The sequence below is a fragment of the Quercus suber genome, unplaced genomic scaffold (assembly GCF_002906115.3).
Source record: "Quercus suber isolate HL8 unplaced genomic scaffold, Cork oak 2.0 scaffold_173, whole genome shotgun sequence".
Classification (NCBI taxonomy): Eukaryota; Viridiplantae; Streptophyta; class Magnoliopsida; order Fagales; family Fagaceae; genus Quercus; species Quercus suber.
In genome coordinates this window covers 771238-786320 of record NW_027069633.1, presented here as the reverse complement: position 1 = coordinate 786320, position 15083 = coordinate 771238, and the positions used below count along the sequence as shown (strand labels likewise).

Sequence of the window (15083 nt, the reverse complement as noted above, 5' to 3'; positions counted from 1 at the left end):
ATAGTGCCGTTGACTGTCTTGCCATATTGATCCCAATCTGGTGCTGGCAGTGGCTACTTACAGTTAGAATGAATTGTTTCCTTATTATTCTTAACATATTACATCCATTAAGAAACAAGACCACTAGGGTAAGAGGATCACATTATCTGAAACTCAAAATTTTATTTTCAATTCCCGCACTTCTTGTTGTCCTAACAAGATTTCTGTTATGGTTGATTATTATGCATGCAGAATGTTGCTGGGCCTTTTCAGCAGTGGCAGCAGTAGAAGGGATCATCCAAATCAAAACTGACAACTTAATATCTCTGTCTGACTATTGGACTGTGCTGTGGAAGGCGATCGTGGCTGCCATGGCGGTCCCATGGATAATGCCTTTTCGTATATAATACAAAACATAGGACTAGCCACTGAAGAAAATTACCAAATGAGGCCATAAATAAAACTTGTGACCAAGAAAAGAAATCTATTTATGCAGCTTACATAAGTGCATTTGAAGACGTACCTTCTAATAATGAGAAGGAATTACTACAAGCAGTGGCCACCCAGCCAGTTTCAATTGCCATCGAGGCTTATAGTCATGACTTTAAGTTCTACACCAGCAGTGTGTTCACAGGAGAGTGTGGACCAATTTAAACCATTTTGTTATTGCAATTGGGTATGGAACAAGTGATGATGATACCAAGTATTGGTTATTGAAGAATTCATGGGGAACCAACTGGGGTATGAAGATTCACAGAGGTACTGGAGCTCCAAAAGGTCTCTATGGCCTTAACAGGAAGGCTTCCTATACAGTTGCCTAAGTAGTTCAATGGTTGACAGATCACGTCACCTATAAGCAAAGCTCTGTTTTACTTATCAAAAAAAGTAGTGCTCTCTTTCACTACATGTATGTTTCATTTGTAAAAACTGTAAAAATGCATGTATTGCTACTTTTAACATCTATTTTTGATAGGTGAAATAAATAATAATATTTAATTTTAAGCTTCCTCCTGAATACTCGAACCCCTAGCTCCTACTTCCACACCTCACAAGCTCTTATACTCGTGGAGTGGCCATCACACCAAAAACACACGTAACTTGTAACATTAAATTCTAAACTTAATAATAAATAAGCCTAATAGTTATTTTTCCCATAAATAGATAGTATTTTCTTCAGAATTTGGCACGTTAAAGTAGTCATAAGCCTAAGTTAGGCCTGAAGTATTGACAAGACAACCTAATCTGAGCTGGGAATGATACTTTCAAACAACTTTAAGAGCAAAAAACATTATAACAGCATTAAGAACATTTATTTTGTTTTCTTCATTTTTAAATGGTGCAGCTACTAATAACTTTTCCATATTAGTCAATGTAGTTTTTTTTTTTGGGTAAATAAAAAATGGGTAAAAGGAGACGACCATAGTAGCATCCTACCTGCTCCCGGGCGAGACTCCATACTCTCGATCTGTGTGAGAAACTCACTTATTTTTCAACCGTTTGGAATGGAGATTGAATATAAGAAGTATCAACACACAGCTAGTTGTTTGAGGCTTAAACCCAAGTCCTAAGACTTGTTAGCCCGATATCTTACCAACTAGACCACCCGAATGTTGGTTACGAATCAATGTAGGCATAAACCTATTCTAATTAGATTGTAGTTTGTACATAAGAATTGCATGTGCGTCTAGAATCTATAGAAGGTACAAAGAAGGCCAATACATTTCTAAGAAAATGACTAGAAGTCCACAGCGGAGCATGAGATCATGATAATTCTATCATAAGCTCCAATGAAGTGAAAAGTGTTTAATAACTTCAAAGAGAAATGACCTTTTATTTATATTCCCAGCATTTAAGTATTACATTTGAACGAGGATTTGAACTAAGCAGTTATATAAGTATCTAGCTAACTACCTATCACTTATATACTAAACAGTTATATAAGTATCTAGCTAACTACTACCTATCACTTACATAGGTATGATACGAATGTATGTATATGTATACAGAAAAATTGCAAGTAAATTAAAATAAAAATTAAATCAAATTCTGCACAATATTCAGAAGCCTCTTTCCTTTGGAATTATTTTCTGTCTGGTGTTTATTTGTGTCTATAGAATCAGAGTAGAATAGGTAGGAAATGTTGCCTACAGCTACTGTTTTTATTGTTTTTTTGATGACCTTAAGAAGTAAAATATCTAACAAAAACATAAATCATATAGCACAATTGCTTCACACAAAAAAAGGTACAAAAATAGAAAAATTTTTGCAATTTTAGGAGTGTAAGATTCCCCAACTTTGTCAAAAGCTTCACTGAACAAGATTTGTAAGGTATCCTTTTCTTCAATTGGCATGCTGGTGCAATTGCAATAATTGCAGCCTGTAATGGTGCAAAGCTATGCCCTAACCCCTAACCATTAAAACCCCAACAAAAGAATTGATAAAACCTGACATCACAACCTTCTTAATAAGATAATAAGATAAGATCTCCAAAGGGCATTGTGCCATTACCATGAAAGTGTCTTACGTAACTACCTAAGCTACAGTTATCTTATAAATGGACTACTAGTGCCTCGTTTACATGCACCAATATATTTCATCCATAAATGTGCCTCTTAAGTATGTTGATAGAATAGACATGCAAGTCTATAAGTCAAATACACATCAACAAAACAGTTTCTTCTTCGGTACCCTGCATTTTTACTAATTATATGAATTCAGGCAGAAATCATTGTATAAACAAACGGAAAGCAGAAATATCACCATTCATATCGGGGACATTTTAAGAGTTGAAGCCATCGATTGCAATACTGTGAAAAGGAAACAGGCATATATGTATATTGCCATACATCTCTTAAGAAGTAATTAAGATATAACACAAAAAAAAATAATAATAAAATAAAAAAATTTAGCAATATCATCATTATCGCAGATAGGAGATATCTTTAGCCCAACAGGGTAAGCAATTGGGCACAGTATTACTCAATGTGAGTTTTATGTTAAATTATGTGGAGTTACATTACAGAGGTTGAAGCACAAGTCTAACAATATTTGTTACAAGAAAATATTTTGCATTGAAAAATATTAATGGAAACAACTAAAGATGAATCACACAAGAACAGGAGAACACAATGATGACAAAGAAAATGATTCCAGTTACAACAAATTTTACAAATGAGAAATTACAATAGGCATCATTACATATAAGCTTGAAATTTGATCAAGTCCACATGTATGAACTACTAGACACCATTGCATATCATCTCATTTACCTACTAAAACTGAATCGGAAAGAGAAACAGTTAGGCTCACTTCCCACTGTTGGGATTGGACTTTGTGCAGAGGACCTTCCGTCCCTTGGCACGTCTGCGCTTCAAAACTGCTCTACCACTGGTGGTTCTCATCCGTCTACGGAAGCCATGAGTACGAGCTAGAGACTTACGTGACCTGTTTCTCTTTGTCTGACAAAGAGCATACTTCCCAGCCCTCACAACTAGGCTGTGGCGTCTCACTCTTCTGACGCCAATATTGGGAATCAAATCCAAACCCAAAGATAAACCTGTTAATCAAAAACCAAAATAATTTTTCACTCCTGAAGAAAATTCATTAAGGCTTCCCAATTCATGTTTTTGCTTTTTGATAACATAGGGAACATTTCTAAAGAAGAGCCCATTGGACTCGCCTCTAGACAATAAAACTTATGGGCAACTAACTCCACCTGTCAGAACAAGTTGCTAGGTAATCTAGGGGCATTCACCCTTGACATGCTAAGCTGTTTATGCTCATGCCCAGCAGCATTCTGATTTCAAGAGAATAAGACAAGCATTAATCTCTCTCTCTCCAAATTTTTCTGCTGCACACGCAAAAGTTAAAAGGGTTTCCAATAGCTCTACACTCTCTACATGTTTTTCCATGATTCCATTTATAAAATTCTGTTTAACTACAAAAAGGAGGGGGAAATCCACTTGTTATGACTTAGAAAAGGAAGTGTCTTTGTTCCATTTGACAGCGAAAGTGCAGCTTTTTATCTTTTCCAATCAAGTAAAGATTTCCTCTTCATAACAGAAAATACAACCCCATCAAATTCAAGAACCAACATTTGACAAATATAACCATGCCCACCAAAAAAAAAAAAAAACAAAACAAAACAAAACGAGTTTAAGCCTAAATTTCATATAAAAACACGTAAACTACGCCACATTTGGACAAAACCCATCAAAATACCATTTATAGGACAAACGAAGAAAAACCCATATCCCAGATCACCAAATAGTATGAAATACATCACTGAAATTTGATAATTAAAGTGACAGTGAAATTTACCTGAGAAGGAAGAAGGGGAAGAAGGGGAGCAGGAGGGTAGAAAGGAGCAGTGAAGAAGCCCAGAATGAGAGGAGGAATTATGGGACACTGTGACTGAGGTCCTAGTTGTTGAACTTGACCCGGCAAGGAATGTGAGCGAAGCTGAAGGAATACAAGTTTGTCTCCCTCCTACTCCTACACGTGAAAGCCCAGGTGAGGAGTACGATGATAACACTGTCATCGAAGCCATTCTCCAATTTTTCTTCACTGCCTCTGCCCTCTCTTTCTCTAGTTTTGTTTGGAGATGATGAGGTTGCCTTATCGAGTTACAGTTTACAAACACGTCACGGGTCCCTTTTTGGGTCGGAGTTAGAGGGAGTGGGACAAAGTGGGCTTAGAAGCCTATCAACATTCAGACGCTCACAGTCTCATATTTTAAGCCCATAAGCCTACCTTAAAGACCTGAAGATGGAGACCCAATACACCCAACCCAACCAAAACAAAATGGTTTATTTAATACTGAGCCATGTAAGACAAAAATGGGAAATTTTGGCCTTGTTTAGATAGTAGAAACACAATCACTCATCACTCAAATACCATCACTTATCACTCCCACTTGAGTAATTCTTAGGTACTCTCAGAGTATAGAGAATAGTGCTCTCTACTCTCACATTCATGGTAGGATCTGCTTATTAAATTTATGGTGAGATCCATGATAAATGTGAGAGGAATAAGCACTATTTCTCCATGCTTCGAGAGTACCTAAGGATTTTCCCACTCAATAACTCATCACTTATCACTTAAAAATCCCCAAGTTACACCCCAAGCATGTTTGGTACTACAACCCGGTTAAAGTTTTTAGTCTCAAAACTCAAAATACTCACCTTTATGTGGGACCCACTTGTTGAGCATTGTGTCTACTCACAGTTAGGCTACCTGCGTGATGGAAGAACCCCAAACCCATTTCACCTCTTTTATTCCCTGCGTCTAGACATGGCAAAATGGATCAGAATTTTCTAACCCAACCCAAACTTGATTTTTTTAACCCGAAGCAAAAACGAGTTGACTCATGACCTAATCCATATTTTTTGCAAATCAACCTAACCCGACCCATGACCCGCAACCCATGACAAGATGTGGAAAAAAGTTGTAAATTTTATTTATATCTATAACATCGTTGCATTCATAAGGGATTCATATTAGCCCATAAAGGTTTGCAATCACAATGTTTGTTATCTACAAATGGTAAGTTTATACCCATAAAATTTGCTACTTACGATGGAAATCTTTTGGAATCTGAAATAATTGTTTAAGATTGACTGTATAGTTTGAGCTCAAGTGTCTTAGATCTATGTTATCAAGGTGCAATCTTTAGCAACAAATTAAAGGAACTGATACCACTCCAATAATATAGAAATATGGTTGAACCAATACCATGATGCTATGGTTTGCATTGTAGTGATCCACTAATTAATTCATGATAAGATACATTTTGGGGTTGCTATATATCTTGCATGTCGTGAAGTTGAAGTCAAGCAAATGCATCCAATTCAATAATTAAATGAGTGTTTCTCCTCCTTTTTCTCCCTAGCTAAGATATCGAACTAACGAAAGTTGGGCATCATTATTGATATAGACTACGTGCTAGATCCCACGTGTAAAATTGAAAGGGGACATGGGGCTTAGAGGAAGTGACCACATTTATGAAAAGGCATAGCAAGTGGGTTACTCTGTACTCCCAGCTGCAGCCCAATATATTAGCCCATTGTTAACAGTAGCTCACCCACTCTTCCAAAGTAAAAAATTCTCCAAAATAAACTATATTACTATTATTATCACAATTTATGGGTTAAAATAACTCAACTAATGAAATTTTTTATTGTCAAATAAAAGATCTAAAATTTGAACTCCGTTTACTTAAAAATCAATTAATATCTTGATTTTATGATAAAGTACAATACAATTATCATAAAGAAACATGGTAGACTAGAAGGAAAATAATAAACAAAAACAAACTACGTTATCATCCAGGGCTAACACCGAGGCTCTTGGTGCAGAGTCTAAACTCTAATTTTGGTGGATAAAATATATGATAATGATCATTATTGAACTAATTTGGTAGCTAGTTGCAGAAGCCTATCGTATTAAAGTAAACTAAAAAAGAGGTTTATTGAAAGACATTTTCATTAGTAGAGCAATTTGGATTTTGACAATGTACACCTTAATTAGCTTCTTTTTCCTTTTTCTTTTTTCTTTTTTCTTTTTTAATTTTTTTGGAAGGATCCCACTTGCCGACAATATTCAGCTAAAAATTGAGGTTGTGGATAGAAACGGTGTAAATCATACTAATGATGTTTTGCAAAATTTGCACATTTTCGATTGTCATTAAAAGATGCTCTTAGGGGCCCCCTAATGCTGCTTATACAAGTCGACTTCACAAAATAATTATATGCACCAATAAAGTGGAAAACAGGAAGTGCAAAAGAGCCGTATTGTTTTTCCCTTTTTATTCCGGCAAATTATTTGGTGAAAATTTAATGGTTCGTTTAAATTGAAAGAAAGTAGAGTAGAGTAGAGTAGAGTAAATTTAGCACAAAATTAATTAGCTTATTTTTAGCCAACACTATTCTACTCTCTTCTACTCCCCCTCCTTTCCCCCATTCATCCAAATAGGCCAAAAGTTCTTGCTAGCTAGGGACAATCTTATTATATATGAGTGAGGTATATCTAATATATATGTTCTACCTTCCTCTTCCTAGATTATTTCTTTTGGAGATTATATATTGGTGAATGGTGAGGTGGCTATTAAAGTGTTAAAAAGGTTACATGTATATTTGGTATTAAAATTGAGATGACTCGGAAAATTATTAATGAATAAAAACAAACTTAACAAAGTGCAGAAACACAAGCCGCATTGATTGACATTATGTAGTAGTGAGCTGTACTGTGGTGCGGGATTGAAAGAACAGCAAGGAAGTGCAGGCTAGAAGTTCCAATTCCCAATCATTTTGTTTCTCATTTAGAATTCTCTCATAAAATAGAACCCCCCACTGCCCCACATTGCCTCTTCTAAAAAGTTTGGGGTCCCAAGGACAAGGAGCACCTATATATCTTTTAAATTAAAAACGGTATGATGTAGCTAAGTTAAGTTGCCTAGAGATAGAACTAAGCAATCTCTAATTATAGATGATGTTGACACTTTTTGTTTAAGTAGATAATGTGATGCAGACACACGTCATCATGACCAACAATATTGCCATCTCCAGCAACTTGTTTAAGTTTGGCCGCTTTACTTTCAGCACAACTAATAAGAGCGATGAAATTTTATTTTTGTTGCCAAATGTTGTTGTTATTATTATTATTATTATTATTATATTTTTATAAATAGCGATGAAATTTATAAATAACTCTTTGGTGATTAAAAAAAAAAAAATCGTTACTAATTTTCGTCACCAAAAATACGTTTTGATTTTGTTGTATTGCAGGTTCATCTTCGCTAAATCACTATCATGATCATCAAATTGATCACTCTCTCCAGACATTTCTTATTTAAAAATTCAAGAATTGGGAATTTGTTTGGTTCAAATTTCCAACTTTTTGATGTTATGCCTCGTTCTAAGGCAAGTAGATTTTACCTGTGGACAGCAAAAAGAATTACTAGCCCTTGAAATTTAACATGAGTGTGTATTATAAAAACATTAGACTAAATTGTAAACTATACCTTTAAATTACTTTTTTGTCCATTTATAACAATCAATAATAACCTATCACTTTCTCAAAAAAAAAATAACAATAACCTATCACTTAAAATTTGTTATGAAAATATTGTGGAAATAGCATTTTTCAACTATTAAAGAGTATATTGACTATGGAATCAAGTTTATAGAGCATACCTTCTCAAAGAAAAGTCTATAGAGCATAGACTTGTTTAATTTTAATACTATGAAATACAATTATAAAAACCGTTGAACATGAATCTTTTTTCATTTTCAAATTTCAAGAATTTCTTGTTTACTTGTCATTTCCCATGGTTAGTGAATACCTAATTTAGAGATTGGACAGCTAATTTAGTAATTTATGATATTTATTGAAAAAAAGTAGTTTTCAGAATAATAATTCTTCAATAATGCAAACAAATGCAAATGACTTGTCATTGACGTCGATATGTGCTCTATGTACTCTTTCAAGAACGAAAAGCAGCCTAAAAATTAAAAGCAGTTTCTGTTTCATATGCTTGTGAGTTGTGATCACCATTGGTCTTCTTATTATCCTTAAATTAATGTATATGAAACGCAATTTTCAAAGGCCAAACTACTAAAGCGACATTAGGCAAAAGTGGGTTACCATACAACGTAACACCAAAGAAGTTCAATGACGTTGATAAGCAAATGAGATTCCTTGGGGGGAAAGAGTTCAATTAATAAGGAATACCCTTTTAAAATGAGTAATGACAGTCTTACACATTTTATTACACACTCATTACTATTCATATATTACTATTCGAGGATTTTAAAAAGAATTGCGTACTAAGGGTCAGACTTAGGTCTAGTATCTGGTAGTACTGGACTCGTTGAAATAATGACATGTGTCTACCTTTAAACACGTGTTACCATCTGACCGGGTCCAATGCACTAGATACATTGGATCTAAATCAAGTTTGCGTACTAATTATGCAATTGCGAGTGTATGATAAGGTTTTCAATTTCAAAATATAGAGAAAACACTTCACAAAAAAGGTTTTGTTGTGAATTGCAAGCACCCCAAAAATTTCTTTTTTCTTTTGGTCCATATAAGTTCAATTTTTATTTTGAGAAATTTTTAACTTATAATGTCCACTCCTAATGATAATTCTTTATTATCAGGTTAAGACACTAATCGGTTTTTGATATAGGTGAGGATTAAACTCCAAATTTTTTATTTAACTATCAAAAACTTCACAAATTAAACTAACTGAAATCCACTATAAGTTTCATTAATTATTAGTGATTACTAGGATTAGATCTTCAAAATGTATATTGTATGAACACTAATGGACTGACGGTTCACCAACCCAAGGGATGGGACCAATATATGGTGGCGCACTGGACCTAGTGATCTTTGACAGAGTGTCATTTAGCCCAGGGCCTGAAATCCTCTGTACCAAAATGTATGGTGGTGGGCCGGGTGGCTCAAAAGGTGCCTTGGATTTTTTCTTTTTTTCAATTTCACCAATCATCACCACCAAAATGAATTACAACTTTATATATCTAGCTTGAAGTCAATGTCAAGTTTGATAAAATATCCATCAACTGAACCACTAAACGATCGAGTTGTTGCTCACCATGAGCAACCAGCGGAGCCCACCTTTGTTATTTTTCCTTGGCGGTTTCACAGCTCAATGTGCTCATAAGATATGTGGTTTTGATATTCATATTCATTGCCTTGAAGTGTTACAAACACCATATATATTTTCTTCAATGATAACTTTCATTTTTGCATTATCCCAAAAAGCAAAATATAGTGTGGGTTTCAGTTAGCTCAACTTGTAAAGTTTCTTGTGGTTGAATAAGAGATTTTAGAGTTCAATCATGTCTGCACAAAAACCAATTAGTATCTTGATTTGATAATAAAAGAGCATTTATTAGAAGTAGTTTTCTGAAGTGATAGTAGTTTAATTTTCAATATTATCCTTTTTATGAAGAACAAAAAAATAGATTCTCATCTAAAGTTTTATGACCTCTTAAACTATAATAACTAGTCGCTAACCCGCACTATGCGAAGAAAGGTTTTATATAAATGTGATACATATATAACATATGCAAAATTAACTTGATTTCTTTTTCTTCTTCTATTAATTAAATGCATTTTTCAATAGTCCTTCAAGATGTTACTATAAGTTGAAAATTATTCCAATCAAATGATGGTGCCTTATGCTAATCCGAAATAAAATTAAGTGTGCAAAATTCAACATTAACATCTATTTGTCAAATCCCAATAACTGAGCAAAAAAATATTGCCAAAATTCTATTCATTAATTCCTTAACCTTCTTGAACTTCCACACTAACCAAGCAAAGGAAAAAAAAAGGTACCAAAAAATTTAGTAGTATGGACCATCTAGCCAAATTAAGTGCAAATTTAAAAAATAATTAACTTAAATTTTGAATAACATTAAAATCTCAAAAGTAGCAAAAAAAAAAAAAAAACTTTAAAATACAACCTTAGACACCCATGCATTCACTTACAACAAAAGTAGCAAAAGTTACAAAGAATGATATGTCAAGCACATATTATTCCCATATCAACACAAACCTTAGGCTAAGAAATCACTTTGCACATCCCCATCATATTTTTTGCAAGCCCATACACAACTTCCTTTCACTCTTCAGAGCATAAGGAACATATCATCAAACTACATAAACTAATTAGGATGATAGTTTGATATCTACTATAACAATGTGCAACTTAAGGCTCTACTTTTTACACCACTTTTGCATCTTCTAAAACACCAAAAATATCCAACTTCTTAAAATGAAGTTGTTTAATGTAATCTCTTTTAAATTAAATCATTAAAATAATTTTATCAAAAAAATATTTAAATACTAACAAATAATTAAAAGGATAACGACATTGTGAAAAAAATTAAAACATTTTAAAAATCAAACTCAAACTTTTGCACTTACCAAGTAAAAACAAAAGTTTGTTAACGCCTTCACTAAGCACTATTTTCGTGAAAATCTCAAACCATGAATCCAAGGTTGAGACTGATTCTATAATAGCCTAAATAACCGCTGTGTACTTGAAAATACCAAACAAACAAACTCAATCAACCAAATTAACTCTTGTGCATCTTTAGCTTTGTATCATTCTTATCGTCAAAATTAATGCCTCTAAATTATTTTACTGGCTGGTATCACATTATGTACATAAATATACTCTATTTGTAGGAGAGAAAGCTAATGCAGTCAAATTTTATTATTTAAAGGTTATTGACTCTATACTAGAAAGTTATAGTGATGAAATTTGAGACACTAACATCAAAGATAGCAAAAGAGATTCAATTGTGTTCAGGTTGATTGGTGAGAAAACTGTGAGGAAAAAAAACTAAATTAAACATTCTCAAGAAATAAATAAAGGCTTACACAAAACATTAGCTACTTACGAAGAAACAAAACAAAGGCTCACACAATCACATCTTGGAAAAACCAAAAAAAATAAAAATAAAAATAAAAAAAACCTAACTTAGGTAAATATCTGAATCTTCAACATCAAAACAAAGTTATAATTGAATACAAAAACTTAAAGAACTTGTTAACACATAGTACTAATGAGCCGGATCATAGTCCATATGAATTATGAAACATTGAACGAAACAATTTGATCCCAATTTGTGAACATAAAAAAGCTATAACTAAATGCAAGAACTTTAAAGGGCTTATTAACACATAGTACCGATCATATGGAGATGTTGGAGTCGGGCTACACATTCCTGGGGACTTAAGAATTACATTGCCACTGCCTTATGATGAGGGGGAAAAAAAGAAAGAAAGAAAAGAACAAAACACAATAAAAACAAATACAATTTGTCTAAATAGATAAGGATTAGCATTGCAAAACCTTCAAACCCACGTTATAATATAGATGCTAAATTTACTGTGAGCTTGTCACGGTATTGTGCCATGTGATACTAAATTGCGAGCCAAGACAAACTTTCATCTAAAACTAAAACTTTGCTTTAAGGATTGTCATTGTTCTCATTATATCACATGGTTGCAATAAAGCACTGTGAACGGGTCTCAAATTTCATTACAGTAATTTTATTATTTTGCAGTTTGCCATGTGATTCATTATTTCTTCACATGGCAAACTTTCGTCGGAGACATTGACAAGAGTCACTCTCTTTTTTTCTTAATCCTAACGTTTTTAAATGTGGGAATTCTAAAAAAAGCCAAAGGTTTCCGTTATATATATAGAAGATAATAATGAGTTTGAATTTAAGTTGGACTTGTTAGAGAAACAGAGTTTCATTCCTTATTAAGTTTGGACTAAACAAAAATAATTTTATTTAAATAAAATGATAATTTTATTTTTAAATATTGTGCTGACATGAAAAATTGTGGGAGATTCAGAAGATTCGGTTATATATATATATATATAGATGATGATAATAATATTTTAGGAGGATCACTATCAATCTAGTTAATAGGTTCTTTGACAGCATATGTTAAGAATATTAAAATTTAATTATTAATTGTAATGCTTTTTTTTTTTTTTTAATTTACCGACAAAAAGACACATTTATTAAAGATGTTTGTTTTTCTTAATATTCATTGAAAATTAGATTTTACATTTTAAAACGACAAATCAACCTTCTCAAACTTGGGTTACAACCTCATGCTCGAATGATGGTAAATTGGTTGGTAAAGTAAAATTCAATTGATTCTCTAAATTGACCTAGCCCACAATGTGCTTTTTAAATTTCATTCACTTCTTATACTTGATGCCAAAAAATGGTATCATCACTTAGTCATTTTAAAATAAATCTCTCCATAATTTCAATCATCTATAATGCATGTCTAATCTAATGTATACTAGTGAATTCTAGTTAGCTCAATTGTTAAAATCTCTAATGGTTAAATAAAAAATCTAAAGTTCAATTTCTGCCTATTTCAAAAATCGATTAATATTTTGGATTGATGATAAAGTGCTATCATCAGGCATGGACCATAAGTTAAAAATCTCCTTTAAAAAAACAATAAATCTAATGCATGCCGGACCAAATAATGTATATATTTTATATTTACATTGCTAACATAGGGTTTGACCATGTACAAAGAGTTTCATAGTGCAAAATTCAAATGTCCCGTGATACGCAGATCAATGTAATATAATAATTATATAAAGCTTACACACTACACTATGAAGAGTCCATCCAAGATTTACCGCTTATGTCAGGAAATAAGAATTATTGTTTTCTAGCACCAATCATGTGAACCTTTCCTTCCTAGAAAAGATTCACCTCTCCCCCATAACCAAAAAAGCTATCTCTTCCTTTGTCAAACCGTGTGCTCTCCTCTGCCAAAACATGAAACCTCACAGTTATCACGATTTCCTCCTCCTTAATTATTTCTCACATTAATTTTGATTTTGAAATTTTTCTAATGAGGCCCACATTAGTAAAATTTCATACTAATTCACACAAAATAATCAAATTCATCAGTAAATTAGTTCCATCAAACTCTTTACATTCATTATATTTGAATGCAAAAATGTAGAATATTAAAACTCTTCAGAAATGAATTGTTGGTTCAATCTTTGAGTTTTATTTTTTTATAGTATTTTTTATATATCTTAAATCCACCATTGAGTTATTAGTTCAATTAGCGGTTGAGGTTCAATAATTAATTATTTAAAAAGTATCTAAGTAATTTAAATTATAAAAATACAAAAGATGCAAAATTTTTTAGAAAAAATTGAGCACTAATTAATATTAAATTTGAGTAATACTAGAGATACAAAAATTTCATTTTTATTTTTTGAATTTATTGAGGCAGCAAGTTGCAATTAATGCAACACCACTTTTACATTGACCCATCACTTACACAACTTTTTTTTTTAAAATTTTTATATATAAATACGATAGAATTTTAATCTATGATGTCCACTGTATAATAATTAATGCTCTTTATTATTAAGTAAAAACACCAATTAGTTTATATAGTATTGTACTGTATATCCAAGAGTTAAGTTCTTTTGGATATACATCACTGTCGATTTCTTTAAGACCTTCTACCTTCTCCCCTCTCCTTGTGTGTGTGTGTGTGTTAAATACTTTGTGTAGGGAGATTTCCTGTACAAGCTAATTATTCACTTTGGGGAGCGAAGCCGGCATGGTGTGTAGTAGTGGGACAATTAGCTTGTGCGGGAAATCTCCCTACACTTTGTATTCTAAAAAAAATTAAAATTAAAACATCAATCAGTTTATGGTATAGGTGGGATTTGATCCCTATCACTTGTACAGCTTTTAACTTTTATTATGTAATAATCATAATATGCTATCTTATAAAAAAAAGTTGTGAAATTTTTTGTGTCATTAAATTCATTGATTGAGTTCATTAGATTTAAACATGATGATGACAAAAAAAAACAATAAAGATCGATATTTTGACCAAAAGCCTATAGTTCAATAGCATAATCTACTCTAATTAATTTATTAGGAGAACTAGGATTCAAAATTTCCCTATTCATATGAAAAATATTAAATAGATGTTTTGGCTAGTCATTTCAATGTCTCAAATTAAAGGAAATATATTTTGATAAGAATGAAATATTGAAAGATATAAGTGCTAAATATTGTTTTCTCTCACCCACCACATGATGACTCAAATTAACATCAATTAATTATACTTTTTTAACACATTAATTATTTAATTAATCATATGACTTGTTTAAAAAAATAATCACTCAAACTAAAACATAGATGAATATTTTCCACTTTTTAAATTTATTTTTTCTATTTTTTGAGGAAGAGATTATTTGTCACCAAAGAACTAGAGTTTTATGATTTAATGTTTTTTCCCCTTTTTTTTTCCTCTATGTTCATTCCAAAATCCACATGATATTCAATGGTTCGACAAAACATAGGTGATGGTTCCAACAATGATATGAAATCTAACCTCTATCCAGATTGAGCAATGAGCCAATGATTCATTATGTTACTAAAAACTTTCCCAAATAAAGCGTGACACACGCAGTGAGATAAAACTAAAAGCAACGATTTGGCAAGCTAAAAGAGAGCCTACAAATAGCCAAAATGAGCATGACTTCA

At 32.4% G+C, this 15083-nt stretch overlaps 1 protein-coding gene and 1 pseudogene across 1 annotated transcript; one reads left to right on the top strand and one right to left on the bottom strand.

Moving 5' to 3' along the window:
* Window positions 1-221: 221 nt before the first annotated feature.
* Window positions 222-800, top strand: LOC136069495 (senescence-specific cysteine protease SAG39-like; annotated as a pseudogene).
* Window positions 801-2954: 2154 nt separating this feature from the next.
* Window positions 2955-4621, bottom strand: LOC111996172 (large ribosomal subunit protein bL34c). Its single transcript, XM_024028123.2, has 2 exons — window positions 4300-4621; window positions 2955-3535 (listed from the first exon to the last, which is right to left on the bottom strand). The coding sequence occupies exons 1-2, from the start codon at window positions 4526-4528 to the stop codon at window positions 3285-3287; spliced, it is 480 nt and encodes a 159-aa protein (XP_023883891.1). The 5' UTR covers window positions 4529-4621; the 3' UTR covers window positions 2955-3284.
* Window positions 4622-15083: the final 10462 nt, after the last annotated feature.

Bases quoted from the DNA above. Each gene is read 5' to 3' on its own strand.
- LOC111996172 (XM_024028123.2), bottom strand. From the start codon at position 4,528: ATGGCTTCGATGACAGTGTTATCATCGTACTCCTCACCTGGGCTTTCA. The intron at 3,536-4,299 runs GTAAATTTCACT...TTTGATTAACAG, and splicing joins TTCCCCTTCTTCCTTCTCAG to GTTTATCTTTGGGTTTGGAT.